This window comes from Aspergillus homomorphus (assembly GCF_003184865.1).
Source record: "Aspergillus homomorphus CBS 101889 unplaced genomic scaffold BO97scaffold_7, whole genome shotgun sequence".
Lineage (NCBI taxonomy): Eukaryota > Fungi > Ascomycota > Eurotiomycetes > Eurotiales > Aspergillaceae > Aspergillus > Aspergillus homomorphus.
Window position 1 is genome coordinate 355,021 of NW_020291893.1, and position 16,536 is coordinate 371,556.

The 16,536-nt window shown below is 50.5% G+C and overlaps 7 protein-coding genes across 7 annotated transcripts; 5 read left to right on the forward strand and 2 right to left on the reverse strand.

The window, feature by feature from the left end:
* Positions 1 to 1,861: 1,861 nt before the first annotated feature.
* On the forward strand, positions 1,862 to 2,747 carry BO97DRAFT_422207 (uncharacterized protein; the record flags this gene model as incomplete). Its single annotated transcript, XM_025696777.1, has 4 exons — positions 1,862 to 1,875; positions 1,945 to 2,085; positions 2,138 to 2,408; positions 2,469 to 2,747. The coding sequence occupies 4 exons, from the start codon at positions 1,862 to 1,864 to the stop codon at positions 2,745 to 2,747; spliced, it is 705 nt and encodes a 234-aa protein (XP_025554007.1).
* Positions 2,748 to 3,026: 279 nt separating this feature from the next.
* BO97DRAFT_432546 (putative protein kinase) lies at positions 3,027 to 5,210 on the reverse strand (the record flags this gene model as incomplete). Its single annotated transcript, XM_025697550.1, has 1 exon — positions 3,027 to 5,210. One exon carries the CDS (start codon positions 5,208 to 5,210, stop codon positions 3,027 to 3,029), a length of 2,184 nt encoding a protein of 727 aa, XP_025554008.1.
* Positions 5,211 to 6,250: 1,040 nt separating this feature from the next.
* On the forward strand, positions 6,251 to 7,435 carry BO97DRAFT_339710 (NAD(P)/FAD-dependent oxidoreductase; the record flags this gene model as incomplete). Its single annotated transcript, XM_025691564.1, has 1 exon — positions 6,251 to 7,435. One exon carries the CDS (start codon positions 6,251 to 6,253, stop codon positions 7,433 to 7,435), a length of 1,185 nt encoding a protein of 394 aa, XP_025554009.1.
* Positions 7,436 to 7,633: 198 nt separating this feature from the next.
* BO97DRAFT_476278 (aminotransferase class IV) lies at positions 7,634 to 8,505 on the reverse strand (the record flags this gene model as incomplete). Its single annotated transcript, XM_025700466.1, has 2 exons — positions 7,634 to 7,701; positions 7,791 to 8,505. The coding sequence occupies 2 exons, from the start codon at positions 8,503 to 8,505 to the stop codon at positions 7,634 to 7,636; spliced, it is 783 nt and encodes a 260-aa protein (XP_025554010.1).
* Positions 8,506 to 9,445: 940 nt separating this feature from the next.
* On the forward strand, positions 9,446 to 10,696 carry BO97DRAFT_468812 (O-methyltransferase). The gene is made up of 2 exons (XM_025699780.1): positions 9,446 to 9,994; positions 10,056 to 10,696. The coding sequence occupies exons 1-2, from the start codon at positions 9,517 to 9,519 to the stop codon at positions 10,256 to 10,258; spliced, it is 681 nt and encodes a 226-aa protein (XP_025554011.1). The 5' UTR covers positions 9,446 to 9,516; the 3' UTR covers positions 10,259 to 10,696.
* Positions 10,697 to 10,874: 178 nt separating this feature from the next.
* Positions 10,875 to 14,500, forward strand: BO97DRAFT_364254 (DNA-directed DNA polymerase delta POL3). The gene is made up of 3 exons (XM_025692533.1): positions 10,875 to 11,394; positions 11,448 to 13,633; positions 13,684 to 14,500. Exons 1-3 carry the CDS (start codon positions 10,999 to 11,001, stop codon positions 14,420 to 14,422), a joined length of 3,321 nt encoding a protein of 1,106 aa, XP_025554012.1. The 5' UTR covers positions 10,875 to 10,998; the 3' UTR covers positions 14,423 to 14,500.
* Positions 14,501 to 15,404: 904 nt separating this feature from the next.
* On the forward strand, positions 15,405 to 16,526 carry BO97DRAFT_432551 (transcription factor domain-containing protein; the record flags this gene model as incomplete). The annotated part of the gene is made up of 2 exons (XM_025697551.1): positions 15,405 to 15,865; positions 15,929 to 16,526. The coding sequence occupies 2 exons, from the start codon at positions 15,405 to 15,407 to the stop codon at positions 16,524 to 16,526; spliced, it is 1,059 nt and encodes a 352-aa protein (XP_025554013.1).
* Between the last annotated feature and the right edge of the window lie 10 nt (positions 16,527 to 16,536).

A 16,536-nucleotide genomic window follows, 5' to 3' on the forward strand; every position in this document is an offset into this window, starting at 1 on the left:
AGGATGAGATTCAGGCCCTGGAACTTTTTTTACAGCAAGGTAAAAAGTAGGCTGAGACCTATCACGACATGCTCATCCGTGTTACTATTGCTAATTTAGTGAATGTATGAGGGTGGAGACATAGATGTTCACTCAGATTGTTTGGATTCTTTTTGGAAGGAAATATCAAATCCACCAAACAGAGTAGCTCTAATTAAGGACCCTGCCTATGGAAAAGCTTCGGTCTGCAGTATGCTTAATCTGATCTTTTTACAGAGCGTTTACAGTGCCTTCGTTACAGGTGGAATGGATAGATTTAGCCCTGCCCTGGTCTACCGCATCTACTTCCCAACCCTCGGCTGTGAATTCTCCCGATGAGCAATGCGTCAAGCTAGCCAGGCACGTTGAGTTGCCGTGCAGCTTTTGGATCGCGGTGTGTAACAGAAGAGCCAAGGCGTACATTGAGTTCAAGGTCTTGACCCCAAGAAATGGACGTCTCCCTTAGTGATGTGAGTAGCAATGCTTGGGTTAAAGCAACAATTGTCCATCCAGATGACCGTTGATAACATCCTGCGATGAGCTTCCGCAAGTTGACTAAAGAAACAGGGCCGAGTTGTTTGTCTTGCGCAAGCTCGATTGGCAAGTTGACCGAGACAGCCAACCATCTCTCAATGCCTTACGAGCATGCAACTTCTAGCTGGACGGGCACAAACGTTGGAAATCTATATTTCGCATGAGGTTTTTCGCAATGCTTCGACCTAGGTGAATCACTGTGTGTAAAAGTGACTATTGGGAAGTCAGGCAGCAGTACTGTCTCGTTATAACCCTGTCAAGATCTGGAAGTTGTCATGATAGTAACCGATTGCATCTCCGACCTGACTCTCAATAGCTATCAGCGACTCAGCATGTGTCGCGAGGGGATTTCTGCGTAGCACGCAGAATTCTCCATTCAGCCTGCCAGGTTACGATGCAAATGATGTTCGAGAATTTTTGGAAACGACGCAAGTTAGATTCCACTGTGACATGGCTGATTCTTTTCATCGAAGGTCAGCATGAGTGCATGTCTGAGCTGCTTATATACTGTACATATTTCCTGGTCTCTGTAGCAAGACCCATCGCATCTCTCTCGTGATCCGCTTGAGTATCTTGGCTGTGGCTATATAGCCTCGATCGTGATCAGTCAACCTGGCACGATATCGAGGAGCTCTCATCGCGAGGCCTGCAAGTATCTGTGTCGTTTGTGAATATGGGAAGTTGTCCCAGATTCCCAATTGACTGGTCTCTTTGCGAATGGATTCGCTAACGCGAAGTTTGAATTCGGCAAGTGATAATTAGCTGATTACCTCAGGGCTAAGTCATTATCACAAATCCCGATACTTTGTAGGGCAAGAATTGGAATTAGCTGACTATTTGAGATCGAGCTCCGCAACTAGAGCCGTGGTCTAGATAGTAGGCAAGGGGGTTCTCCGCATCTTTACCCCAAACTCCCTAATTCAGCACCCGCGTGGGGAAAAGCAACCCCCCAAACCGAACATAGTAACTTTCCCCGCTCCAAGTACATCGATGTTCTCTCAACATGAAGCACAAAACCAGAGCACGCAATGCCACAGAGAAAATGGCAGCAGATCTGATGGAAGCCTGTCATATATAAGCTTCTCGGGGTAAGCTGAAGTCGCCTTGGGTTCCCAATTCCATTCCTAGCTCGTCCAACCAACCGAGTCCCATCCGTCCCAGCGCAATCACAGAAGTCATCACACACATGGTTCTCTTGAATTACAATCCCTCCATAACATGAAGCGAGTTCGAGGAGCACTTTGCCGTCTTCCTGGCGCTGAAGGATAGGTGCAAGAAGCCAGATACTGGGCGACCTTACATGAAGAGCATGAAAGCGGGTGCGTGGGTGATAGGGCTCATAGAGCGATTGCGGGCCAGGAGCTAATCTTATACATTATTTGAGCGATGAAGGCAAGAATTGCAGGTGGGAACCGTTCAGCAAAGGATCGACACATGGCTTCGTACTGGATTTCGAGAACCAAGCGGACCTGGATTACTATTTGACGGAGGATCCGGTCCATCTGAAGTTTCCAAGAATGCGGCGCCGTTGATGTATGTTTTGAGACGCAGTGGGACAAAGATCGATGCTAACTCTTGCCTGCAGTGAAGATTCGATTGTAATCGGTAAGCCTGCACCAATCCACCAAGTCCAAATCACAGGTACCCATACTGACGAGACGGCATCCTTCGGCCCCCAGCAGAGAAACCCACCATCGGCGCCGGAACCTTCCACGGCAGCTGCCCCTGTGGCGACTGTTCCTGGACCGCCGAAATCATTGAACCCGAACACATCCTCTGCCACTGCGAAACAGATCATCCACAAGGTGTGTTGGCCCTCTACTCCCCCTCCTGTTCTTCCAACGGCGTACATGGGTGTGCGCGCGCAAAGCATACACCCAATGCATTGTGCATAAACAAAACAAACTGATCGCCAGGATGATGGTGGTGGTGATGACAGGATCAACTGCGAATCATCTCCGGAAAACCCAGCACCGATACCTACACCGGAGCTTCCGGAAACCCCGTCCACTGCTACTTCTGTCCCAATTGCACCTCGCACATCTACCATCATCAGGCCGTCATGGGAGACCGACTCATTATCCGGACCATCTTGCTCGACAACGGCGCGCGCATGCCGCCCCGCCGGCGAGATCTTCGCGGAAGGGAAGCTGGCGTGGGTTGATGCGCTTCAGGCGGAGCTTGAGAAGCGATAATGTTAGTGGGGAGAATTGAGAGGCTGGAGACTTTGCAGATCTCACGAGGTTGTGTGGTCGCCATTTAAGTTACATGTAGTGAAATTGATGCTTGGCTCGACGAAAAAATGGACGTGCGTTGTTTCAATATTTATATGATAGTTTGTCCAAATGTAAGGGTTCTTGAGATGTTATAATACAGTATATCTTATTTTATTTGAAAATACAGCGTTGTGCGCTCTTACTCGAACTCCCTTCCGAACCTGCGCGTACGGATTGATCCAAGCATAACAGCTCAGATCAACAAGAAGATGCGGCAGAGGTCGTGGCCGGGTTTGTGTGCACAAAAGCAAGGATGTCTTGCAATTGTTTCCGAATATCCTGACATTGCCAGCGCCGACGAGGATCGGGATCCAACATACCTGCAATGCAACTCGCCAAGGACTCTGCAACAGTGTCCCCGTTGCTCAGCACTATGCTGCCCATGTCAACTTCATCCTGAAAGTCTTTGGGGACATATGCGCCCCTGAAGGACGCAGCCGTTGGCTTTTTGTACGGTTTCTTTTTGTACGGTTTGTACGGCCCGTCCGTCAAGACTTCCAAAACTAGTTGGCGTTCCATCCTCGTTTTCAAGGGGTACAGCAACTCAAACAGAATGATGCCGAGCGAATAGACATCAAGCGACCAGTCGCAGACATATCTGCCCGGCTGCTCGCCTTGAGTGTATCGACGAACGAACCCGCTTGAAATCATTCCGCTTGAGTCCAGAGGCGGGCGGTAGAACTCCGTGCCTACAACGTGGTTGATCGTCGACCCGTGTTCTGATGACTGGGCTGTCTCGTCCCGCGGAGTCTCGTTCAGATGCGAGAGATCAGCCACAAGGCCAAAGTCCCCGATCCGAGGCTGGCAGTAGTGAAGACCTGGGCCACCGTCGGATTGGCAGCGGGGACAGCTATGGGTGTGATGCTTTTCCGGACATGACAGGAAGATATTGGCCGGCTTGAGATCACGATGGATGATGTCCTTCGAATGCAGATAAAGTACTCCGGAAAGGATATCCAACATGAGTTGTAAAGATGGTATCAAATGAAAGCAGTGGCGGCGCGGTGGGCTCCCTTCTGGATGTGTGCATTCGCTGGGTTCAGGGCTCAGATATGCGTGGAGAGATATTGGATGCATTGACATTTGAATATGCAGGATTAGTGCAGGGATTTGTTGAGTGCTCTGGTTGCGTCGAACTTGCACCGAAACTTCGTGACTGCGGTCATCCGTAAAGATGTCTTCGGTCGTGCCCCCGATTGAAGAAAGCTGATCCTGGGAGGGATTGTCGGGGACGTAAGGGGCTGACTGGTCTTCGTCTTCGCTGTCTATAGTTGTGACCTTCGATGTAGACGAGCATCGAACGGAAGCCGAAGCCTCTGAATTCTCAAAGACAACTGGAAGTGGCTCCTTCCGGTTGTCCGTGATAGAGTGGTATGAAAAGCTCATCTGCGGGGATAACCTGTCAGCAATTGAGGATGTTTCTGATGTGGGAGCATCATAGTCGAGGGGATTTACATGTTCTGCCCAAGCGCTGTAATACCGCACGACATTTGCATGATCGAGTTTTGCGATTGTTCGAATCTCTTTCAAGATAGTCTCCAGCTGGTTTTTCTTGCCAGCTTGCAGTTGCTCCATTCGTCGCTTACTGATAGGTATCCTCTTGATCGCGTAATTTTGCCCATCAAAGTTATTTTTCACATGGTAGACCTCCCCAAATGAGCCCCGACCTAGCACGCCAATTTCAGAAAAATCACGGGCGTAACGCGACATATGTATGCCGTGGCTCTGAGAAATGTTGTCGAAAAGAGGAAACGGCGACGCCGAGTTTCCCAGGAATGGAGGCAGAGGCAGCTTCCTGGCTATCCTGTCCATGTCAAGCTGCAGGTCCTCAAGGGGTATGTTAGTTCGGGGTGACGCGAAGATCGAACGACCTTTCGTCGAATGGAGCTGTATTTCGCTCGAGGGCTTCGATCCTGCTGTTCCCTTGGACGCTTCATGTTTTCGCATGCCTTTTAGAGCATCCCGAGCAAGCACATCCAGCGTGTTTCGGTAAAATTGTCTCGTAGGCCCCATTTCCTCCTTTTCCGAGCCTTCCTGGAGAACACCAGCCTTAGAGAGGAATTGGGATTGATGAACGTACATCTGATTTCCCAAATACAATGCCTCGGGGGAGTCTCGGGTGTATTGTGCCTCTGAGCCTGGTTGCGAGTTCAGTATATCCGCAGCTCGTGACTGACAATAGAACTCGAGAAGGGCGGCAGTCACCATCTTTCCATGGCCCTCGGGGTCATGATGTTCTTTCAGTGACCGAGGAGGCGACAAGACGCCTTTCTTTTTCTTCTTCGTCTGCTCCGACTCTTGCTGCTCAGAGCTGGCTTGGCGGTCGACATCTGGGTCATCCTCATGCTCGCTCTCCTCGGGACTGGGAGAAGAAGATGACATCTCCGAAGGTTTTCGAAAACTGATGACAGGCATTGAACGAAAGGAAGGATAGTCGATTCAATGCCAGGCTATATCCAGACGGTGTAAAACCAACCAGTCACCAATTAACTGGGAGATAGTACAGACAAGTATAAATACCAGCCGCTTCAAAGAATCCTCTTGTCTGATTAGCAGAAATGCCATGAGAAACAGAGAGGAGGGTTTCCTCACCCAGTGGCAGTAGCAGTCTATATACGCAGTGAGAGATAATAAGCTTAGTGTACACGTTTCGCTAGCGAAGCGCAGCTGTAAGAAATTCCACAGTAGTTCTTTGAGCAGCACTGCGATCTTATTGTGCCTATAATCAATTTAAGGAATAGCTCCGCTCTGCCTTTCTTAAAATCTTCCATCAGATTCTAACGGAAGATGCCATCTAAGGAGCACAGCCGAAGGGGTCTGTGTCAACCCCAAAGCGTGCAAAGAGATGTGGAATTTGGTGAACCGCAAAGGGAGTTCTACAAGAGACGGCAATAACTTGTGAACACAACGATAACAACAAGGATAAAGACTATGACAAACGACTGGGAATTGAGATCGGATGCAAGATCTAGCCTGGTTGGCGCGAAGTGGGGGGAGAAGTGCCTGAGTCACCGCATCCCGCGTTTCTCTGCCTCAGGCAAGATCGATGGACTGTCCATCGCCACTTCTCGCTGGCCGACGTCGGCCGCCAAAACAACCCATCAATCGTCCACAACACAAACTCAATGGTTGATAAAGCCCGGGCTAGTGCTTCAGAGCTCCGAGATTTGCCCGAGAATGCCATCATACCACACTTCAACGGCACGAAGCGGTGCAGAAGACGGATAAATGTGGGGTGGGCAAGAGCGAGCAAGCACTGGTCACTATGATTCAGTGGGGGGAGGCAGGTATACGAGATGACTATCTGGGACAAATCCGCCGAGACACACGCGCGGCCATCTTGGCTGCCCCAGTTCTCCTGGAGGATATATACCAGTGTTGGCCCCGAGTATTGTCGTCCAGAGGCGCAGAACTTGGACAAGATGCAAGCATCACACACCGCAGACATCGCCGTTATCGGCGCCGGCATCGTGGGCTCGGCCCTGGCATACTTCTTATCTTCCTCTGGAGACAGCAAGAAAATCGTCTTGATTGATCGTTCCTTTACGCCGCTGAAGGGCTCTACTGGCCACGCCCCTGGGTTTGTTGGCCAATACAACGAATCCGATGTCCTCACTCGTCTGGCCAAGGATACGGTCAATGAGTACAAGAAAATCCCCGGTGGGTTCGATGTGGTTGGGGGACTCGAGTTGGCTACCAGCCCTGCGGGAGCGGACCGCCTGAAACAGCGACATGACTCGGCCAAAAGGGCTGGTCTCGAAGCCGAGCTCATCTCTCCTGAAAAAGCAATCAGCATGGCCCCCGCTCTGATGCAGGGGGATTACACCGCCGCGTTGCACTTCGCCGGTGACGGTGCCGCCAACGCCATCAGAATCACCACTTTCTTCCAAGACGAAGCACGGGCGAGAGGAGTCCAGCTTCTGCAGGCGGATGCGACAAAGATCCATGAAGCCAATGGCCAGGTAAATGGTGTAATGACCACTGCTGGATTCGTTCAGGCCAAGAAGGTCGTCATTGCAACTGGGATCTGGGCACCGGAGCTTTGCAGCTCCCAGACGCCAATCCCCATCGTTCCAGTCGCACATCCCTACATGTACGGCGAGTACCATGAGTTGAGTGCGCATAAGGCACCTTGGGTCAGATGGCCCGAGCATCACGTCTATGCCCGTGACCACGGTACCTTCTATGGACTAGGCTCCTACGACCATCCACCATTCGCCCAACAACCGAGCGAGACCGCCATTGGCAGCTGGATTGAGGACTTCACCGCAACATTAGATACCGCTATGAAGTTTATTCCCGAGCAGACAAAGTTGGTTATCAGGGAGAAATTCAACGGCATTTTCTCTATGACACCAGACAACATGCCGTTGGTGGGCTTGGTTGCTGAAACTGCTGGGCTGTACATGGCGGCTGCCGTATGGGTGACCCATGCAGCTGGATCTGCCAAGTTCTTGACTCAGCTGATTCAGGGCGAGGCAGTTGATGGTACCTTGAAGAAAGCCTTGGACCCCAACAGATTCCAGGGACGGGAAATGAAGGAGTTGACACAGGAGTCCTTGGACGGGTACAATCACATCTACAAGACAGTGGCAAGCTCAGAATAAGTCACTCTATAAAGTGAGATCGGCACGGATCAGCCGCGATGACATGATACCGCAATCTCGAGGGCTGTACATATTCAAAGCTTCGCACGGTCGTCCGCTGCCGACCGTTTATACTGAACAGCAAAACTATAAGCCGGATCATAATGCATATCCCAATACTTGTCCCAGATCACGCTTGTAAGCGGCCCGACCTTCCCATCACCCACCGATCGACCATCCAGGGTCGTGATTGGCATAATCCCTCCAGCCGTCGTACACATGAAGATCTCATCTGCTTGGTAAGTCAGCTCCACTGGAATTGGCTCCAACCGAACCTCCAACCCAATCCTCTGCGCAATCTCCATAACACTCTTACGCGTGACACCATGCAGCACTCCCCGATCAGCGGTATAGATCACCCGGTCCTTGACCAGGACAACATTATACCCCGCCCCCTCAGTAAGATGCGCATCACCATCCGTCAAAAACGGGTACGCCGCCCCCCTGTCCGCCGCCTCCAGACACCCACGAATCAAATCCCCCCACTGCAGATTTTTGACTGTCGGATCGATCGCACCGGGCGGCACACGCCGTACCGTGCGCGCGATGATCGCATCGCCGCCCGTCCGCTGCATCTCGGGCTCCATGACCCAGAAGTACGGCTTGATGAACAGATACAGGTTGTTGGTGAGAGTGAACGGATCCTTGCCACGGACAACCTCGAGACCGCGCGTGACGATCAATTCGACGTAGGCGTCGCGGATACCGCTGCGGGAGAGCATTTCGAGAAGAATGCGAGTGATCTCGTCGCGCGGGACAGGGAGTCTCATGCGGAGTTTCGCGCAGCTGAGCTCCAGCCGTGAGAGGTGGTCGTCGAGCCGGAAGAAGCGCCCGTCCCAGACCCCGGGGACGTCGTAGGTCAGATCCCCGCGAAGAAAGCCCTCATCCAGGAGGGGAATACGCGCTTGATGGAGCGGCGTGAAGGTGCCTTCGATCCAGGCGATGCCTTTGGTGAAGGGGTTGTCGGTGTTGGCTTCTAGTGTGGCTTTGCGAGCGGAGTAGCCGGCGAATATCTTGTCCATGGTGGTCATGTTGGTGGTTTGGGAGGATGAAAGCAGGTTGCGAGCGTGTAAATGAGCTGGTGCTGATGGTATATTTTTTGGTGCGCGGAGGTTGTTGGTGCTGAAAGAGAGGGGTCGAACGTGAGGGGAACACAGCAGCCTTTGGGGCTTGCGTTTCATTGCAGATGCCATGCTTATCTCTCCATCTTCACTCGTTGATCTCCTCATCATGACTAACCCACCACGTGGGCGGAAATGATGTCCTGCAATTGAAGAAAGCCGTGAATAGCCGTTTGGGATCTCTAACAGTCAACGTTGGCAACTTGAGGTACAGCGCACTCTGCTCTAGAAAAACGATGTATGGCCATTGAAGGGCCCGAGAATATGCACTTCGGTACCCAGGCTAGAACACACTGTGTCAAAGAGTGTTTTCATCACGTCCGAGGTGTTCCCGATTTGATTATGAGATGGAAGGCTAAGTCATGTTCAGATAGTGCGCAACACGGACGGCTGCGGTCGATGCCGATAATTCGCAAGATGGAGTCAAAAGGTCAAAGGGCGTCCAATGGACAGTCGGTATGCTTTCAGAGGATGCTTGGCTGCAGATTGTGTTACATCAGTTCCAGCCCGCTATTGCAGCAAGGCAAAAGCACTTTGCAGGCTAGTTCCTGAAAAAGGGCTTGAGTTGAGCGGAAGGAGACTGGTAGGGCAATGGCCTCCCCATTTCCCGGTATACTTTGACCTCGTATAGGCTGAATACTTCCATGTAAGCCCACATCGGGCATGTTTCTTCCGTTCTAGCAATCTGCTGAATATATAATTTCACGCAATGGCGACAGTTGGCCAATGCAAATTATATGACTCATAACTTCAGGTTGTTGCAAGGGTGTTGGATGTCTTCGAGGAAGAACTGGTAGCATATCGTCTGATAGTATTACCCAACAACATCAATCCAAGCGCAAACAGCAGGTATAAATAGAACCAGAGTATCCTCGTTGTCCAGAAATCCAACGACAACTCTATTGCCTCCAAGCGTTCACCATGGCTTCTCAAGCAAGCAACCACCCCCTCAAGCATGTATCCCCGCACATTCTATCGCTGCTTTCCAAGCTGCATAACCAATCCGCAGCCCAAGAAGCTAATCTGAGTTGGGATGACTTCGAGCCGGAAGCTGTCGATGAGAAAATGCGCGACAAGTTTATCGCCATCGAGCAGGACAAGGCCTATTTTCTCTACCAAATGGGCCTCGCAACTCAAGCAAAGACCATTGTCGAGGCTGGCACCTCCTACGGTGTGAGCACCATCTATCTCGCCCTGGCCGTTGCAGCCAATGCCGCAGTTACGGGCGTCCCAGGCAAAGTTATCGCGACGGAGCACGAGCCTGAAAAATCTAAGAGAGCTCGAGGGAATTGGGATGCATGCGGAAGCCCTGTCAGCGATGTCATTGAGCTGCGAGAGGGTGATATCAGGGAGACTTTGAAATGCGACCTGGGGGAGGTAGACATGCTACTGCTGGATAGTGAGTGACGGGATTCCATGCTCTGCTCGTAACAAGGATAGTATTGTGCTGATAGTGACAGTCTGGGGCCCGATGCTACTCCCTGTTCTGAAATTGGTACAGCCAGCATTGAGACCTGGTGCGGTGATCATCGCCGATAACACGATCGCTGCTGCAGAGCACTGCAAGGAGCTTCTTGACTACATGCGAGCTCCAGGAAGCGGTTTTCGGAACCTCACGCTTCCGTTCAACAATGGGCTCGAATTGAGCGTGTATCAACCATAGGGATCTCAGTGAGACTGGATAGCAGGGGTGGAAGGTCGGATCGAACCAGCAAATCTGTATTGAAAATTGAAGTGTTGATGCAAGCATGTTGGTGACATTGTAACCCGGTATGCGACTCCAACAGAAACATAGCCTTATTGATGTTGTTTGCCAATATCTGAAAGCTCTCACTGTAAGTGGAGGTTAACAAAGCCATATTGTAGTATGAAAGGACACCAGGTCAAGAACAAAGCTAGGTCTTCGAATAGAATCGGCGACCCCCGTCTACAGCTGAAACTGCTGTATATCGCGACTACAAATGCTGAAAGATTCATGACGTCATTGACAAAGCACTGTGTAATTGACATAACGTCCGTTGCTCGTTCAAGTTAAGAGAGTGCATTTTTGGTGGCAGCAAATTGGCTGGTTGTGTCGTCGGAGACAACATTTTAAATCCCGTAGCAACGCGAGCAGCCCGCGGTGGAGCTGGAGAGGAAGTGGAGATGATGACCTCCATCGCCCCTGAGCGTGCCAGCCAGATCATCACGTGACAAACACACTCAACGCGTAGAGGGCGTCACGTCACGGCGCGAACGGGACACGAACTCGCATTAATTGGAGCGCAGTTTCCCGCGACCCCAGCATCGCCGGCTCAACTTCCCTGAAGATCAAGCACCCCCATCCTATCTTGCGCTTCTGTCACGGCTGGTAAGGGTTCTGGAAGGGCAATTGCTATTGTTCGTCATATATGAACACTCAAAATGCCTGAAGCCGTCACCATGCCCCAGAAGCGGGTGCTGGGCGAGGCAACGAACAACCCTCGCGGCAGCACTCCGAAGTCACCAACTGCGCTCAAGAAACGCAAGCTCGAGAATGGGCCTTCTTTCAGAGCCAGCCAGGGCCCACAGGCCCAGCGGAGAGTCCCTGGCTCCAGTCAGCCACAAAAGAGCCAGTTCGAGGAGGAAGTTCTCGAGAAGTTGACCCAAGATATGAATGGGTTAAAACGGAACAACTCGGAGAAGGATCAGCAATGGGAGCGTCCGCCGCTCGGCGAGTTTGACCCTTCCAAGGATAATATTTGTTTCCAACAGATCGATGCGGAGGAGGGTGCAATTCACGGCGGGAAAACCGCAGTTCGACTTTTTGGAGTTACAGAGGTATAGTCGCGCAGTTGCCCTTCTCCCAGTTACGTGCTTATAATCTTCGATAGGCCGGCCAGTCTGTTCTGCTCCATGTCACAGGTTTCCAACACTATTTGTACATCGCGGCCCCCGTGAACTTTACGAAAGACGACTGCGAGCCTTACCGAGCGTTCCTCGAAAGTCGGATCGGACAATTTCAACCTACAATCCAGTCGGTACAGATAACAATGAGGGAAAACATATACGGCTTTCAAGGCAATCAGAAGAGTTATTACCTCAAGATCACGGTCACAGAACCGAAGCACGTCAGCAAACTCCGCGGCGCTTTGGAGAGCGGAGGTGCGCAGAGTCTCAACTACAAGGGTCTCTGGAATAACTCCGATGGCGGAATTCTGACATTTGACAACATCCAATACCTTCTTAGGTTCATGATTGATGTTGACATCTCGGGCATGTCATGGGTTGAGGCGAAGGCCGGAAAGTACCGAATATTCGGTCCACGGGAGAAGATGTCGAACTGTCAGATTGAAGCGAGTATAGATTATCGCGATCTGATTTCGCACCATCCGACTGGCGAGTGGGCCAAGATGGCACCCCTTCGTATCTTATCGTTCGATATTGAATGTGCTGGTCGCAAGGGAATCTTTCCAGAACCAAACCAAGACCCCGTTATCCAGATCGCGAATGTTGTCACTCGTTACGGAGAGTCCAAGCCTTTCATTCGCAACGTCTTTGTCATGGACACATGCAGTCTTATCGTCAATACTCAGGTTTTGGAGTTTCAGGATGAGTCTAAGATGCTGATGGCTTGGCGCGACTTTGTCGAGAAAGTAGATCCAGACGTCATTATTGGATATAACATTGCCAACTTCGACTTTCCGTATCTTCTGGATCGGGCCAAGCATTTGAAATGTACTGGCTTCCCTTACTGGACTCGACTGAACGGGGTGGCGTCGATCGCTAAGGACACGAACTTTTCCAGCAAGCAGATGGGCAACCGCGACACGAAGTCGACAAACACTAACGGCCGAATCCAGCTGGATCTGCTTCAATTGGTACAGAGAGACCATCATTTGCGAAGTTATACATTGAATTCCGTTTCCTACGAGTTCTTGGGAGAACAGAAGGAAGATGTGCACCACACGATGATCACTGAGCTGTATAACGGCACGCCAGATTCCAGGCGACGTTTAGCAGTTTATTGTTTGAAGGATGCATACTTGCCTCAGAGACTGATGGACAAACTGATGTGTTTGGTCAACTACACTGAGATGGCAAGAGTCACAGGTGTGCCTTTCAACTTCTTATTGTCACGAGGTCAACAAGTCAAGTTCATCAGTCAGCTGTTTCGAAAAGCATTGGAGCAGCAGCTGGTTATCCCCAACATGAAGTCCACGGATGAGCAGGATTATGAAGGTGCCACAGTCATTGAACCTGTTAGGGGCTACTATGGAGTGCCTATCGCAACTCTTGATTTCGCATCCCTATATCCTTCTATTATTCAGGCGCACAACCTGTGCTATACCACGTTGCTGAACAAGAACAGTGTAGAGAGGCTCAAGCTCAAGAAGGATGAAGACTATATTGTGACACCAAATGGCGATATGTTCTGTACAGCCAACGTCCGCAAAGGACTTCTGTCCCAGATTCTCGAGGAACTGTTGACAGCCAGAAAGCGGGCAAAGAAGGAACTTGCTGTTGAGACTGATCCATTCAAAAAGGCAGTTCTGAATGGAAGACAGCTGGCTCTGAAGATCAGTGCCAACAGTGTTTACGGTCTTACGGGTGCAACCGTTGGAAAGTTACCATGCTTGCCAATCGCCAGTAGTACGACCAGTTACGGCCGTCAAATGATTGAGAAAACAAAGCAAGAGGTCGAAGCCAGATATACCATCGCCAATGGGTACTCCCATGATGCCAAGGTCATCTACGGTGATACTGACTCTGTTATGGTAAAATTCGGTGTGAGTGAGCTGGAAGAGGCGATGAAGCTTGGACAAGAGGCATCCGAGTATGTCTCTTCGAAATTCTTGAAACCCATCAAGCTTGAATTCGAGAAGGTCTATTTTCCGTACCTCCTCATCAACAAGAAGAGATATGCCGGGTTGTATTGGACGAATCCCAAGAAGTACGACAAGATGGACACCAAGGGTATCGAAACCGTTCGCCGTGACAATTGCTTGTTGGTACAGAATGTCATCGAGACGGTGTTGCACAAGATCCTGATTGATCGAGATATTGATGGTGCCCAAGAGTAAGAGCCCCTTCCCTGCTCTAGCACGTGACCTGCTAACTTGCCTACAGCTATGTCAAGGACACTATCTCGGATCTCTTGCAAAACAAAGTGGACATGTCAAAGCTTGTGATTACCAAGGCACTTTCTAAAGATGCATACACAGCGAAGCAGGCGCACGTGGAACTTGCCGAGCGTATGCGGAAACGTGACGCTGGATCTGCGCCTACCCTTGGAGATCGTGTCGCGTACGTCATCGTGAAGGGTGCTGGAGGTTCGAAAAACTACGAGCGATCCGAGGATCCTATCTATGTCTTGGAGAACAACATTCCTATCGACACCAAGTACTACCTTGACAACCAGCTCGCCAACCCACTGGGTCGTATCTTCGAGCCTATCCTTGGCGAGAAAAAAGCCAGCCAACTTCTTACCGGCGAACACACTCGGTCCATCTCTGTCGCCGCACCAACTATGGGAGGGCTGATGAAATTTGCGAAGAAGACCCAAACGTGCTTGGGTTGCAAGAAACCCCTATCGCGTAAAGAGGAAATGGCCGGTGCTGTGTGCGAATACTGCCGCCCTCGCCTTGGCGAACTCTACAGTAGATCTTTGAACAAAGTGTCGGATTTGGAGGTCCGTTTTGGACGTCTGTGGACGCAGTGTCAGCGGTGTCAAGGTAGTTTGCACAGCGAGGTCATTTGCTCTTCTCGCGATTGTCCTATTTTCTACATGCGTATGAAGGCGAAGAAGGACGTTGAAGACTCGCAGAAAGAGCTGGCTCGATTCGATTTTGACGCTGGTGCATGGTGATTATGATATCTAGGTTGGGTATATGTTACATGCGTTGTATATCTACTTCATTGATTGTTTGGACCTGGGCGCAATGGCGTATTGGAAAATGGCTCGGAGTTTAGAATCTGTCTTCCTACGCAGCATGATAGTCTTGTACGGCGACTTTTATGAAGAATGCATAATATCTTACCCACGCGGAGTCTCCGTTGCTCGCTCTGTCTAGGTAGCTGATCCAGCTTAGTATGCGGGTCATTCCTCGTGTTTTTGTTGCTGTATCAGAACTACGCAAGAGCCACATTGGCCAATGCTGAATTCAAGCGCGCAGATTAGTTAACCCCCCCGGGCTAATTTTGTTGCCATCAAAACGAAGTTGGGTTGGAATCATGGATGAATGTGCGAAGAGCTGTTGGTGATTGGCTGGATCGGATAAATATCCTTTAGCGGTTAGCGAGTGGGCCTCGTTGAAGTGCTTTGTCATTCATTGCTCTTTCCTTCGTTTTCAGAACATGATGAAGTATATCGCCGGATTTAATCTCCATTTTTCATTTTCCATCTGCTATCTATTGCCTAAAGATAAATGACATAGCGCTATACCTGCATGAGTCATCGCGCTGGTCCTCGTTTCCACGATGACAGTATGCAAGCGTCTCAGCGGCGGCGGGATGGCTGCACCGAGTGCAGAAGGAAGAAAGTAAAAGTAGCGTCACCTTGGTTACTCCAGATTCAACTGTTCTTGACTAATGCTGAACTGTAGTGTGACTTGCAGAAGCCTGTATGCTCAAGATGCCAGCGATATCCGAAGGGGTGCGAGTACAATCTGAGTGTCATTGGCCAAGTACCCAAACCTCGTTCCAGAAGACTACAGCCTTGTGCATCCCACTCGGAAGTTGCAATTACCAGACAAAGCCACTCGAGCATTACAAAAAGCTTAGGAGCCTTGATCAATCAGCCCCAGTTCAACTTCTCGCCTGTTCTGTCATCCGAGGAATTCAGGTTCTTCATGCATATCTTCGGCACCGAGACAGCACCCAGACTATTTCCCGCCGCGCCTGACCTGTTTCTACAGCGAATGATCAGTGCGTCCTTGGAGACACCGCACCTTCTGTATGCTTTGCTAGCTGTCGCCTGCAGCCATCACAGTCGTCTTGTGCAGGATACCAGTTCGTCGTCGAAGATGTCCTGTCTGAAATTCACAAACCTTGCGATTTCCAGCCTGCGCTTTACGATCAGCGGCTGCAGTGAGAAACTGAGTACTGAAACCGTCGCTACGGCAATGGCACTATGCACGAATGACGTCTGTAATGGAAACATGCATGTCTGGAGAACACATCTCGGTGGAGTCAGACAGCTTCTGAATGCTTTCTTGTTGCGGGAGAAACCTTGCTGGGTTCAGGATTCATACATCCAGTCCCTCGTTAAATGGTTCATGACCTTGGATTTGATTGCAGGTCTGTCGGGACAGTACCATACAATCCAGACTCCTGAAATGGCAAATGAGCCTTCCAAATTGATTCTCGATCAAAGTCATGGCCATATTGATGATGTCTGCGGCTACTCATTGGAGCTAGTGCCGTGTCTCACCCAGCTATCACGGCTTGTCTATCAGCAGCATATCATCGCAGGCATACAAGATGAAATATCACAACGGACGGTCTCGCAAGATACCAACTATCTTGAGGACAAAATTAGGCTACTTCTTGGCAGTAGCATCTCAGACACAACTCTGAGAAGCAAAAAAGAACTTGCCCTGGAGCTACAATATACCCATTGTGCCTTCGTCCACGCCGCCCTATTGCATCTCCACCGCCGTGTCCAAAAGCTCCCAATCAGTCACCCGAAAGTCAGAGCCGATGTTACAGGAATCATTCATGCCATAGTAAATATCCGACCGTTCTCCGCCGCGAATATACTCATTCTCTGGCCTGTCTTCAGTGCTGGTTGCGAGACTGCTATTCACAATGAGCGGGCTGTCATTCAGGACAGAATGGCCAACATGCAAAGTCTTGGCATGGGTAACTTTACGAGAGCTCGGGAGCTGCTGAATAGATTCTGGACGTCTGAAACGTCTCTGCCATGGGATGCTTATTTTGCCCAGCTCGGGCTGGAATTGGTTTTGTTTTAGGTAAAGTGCT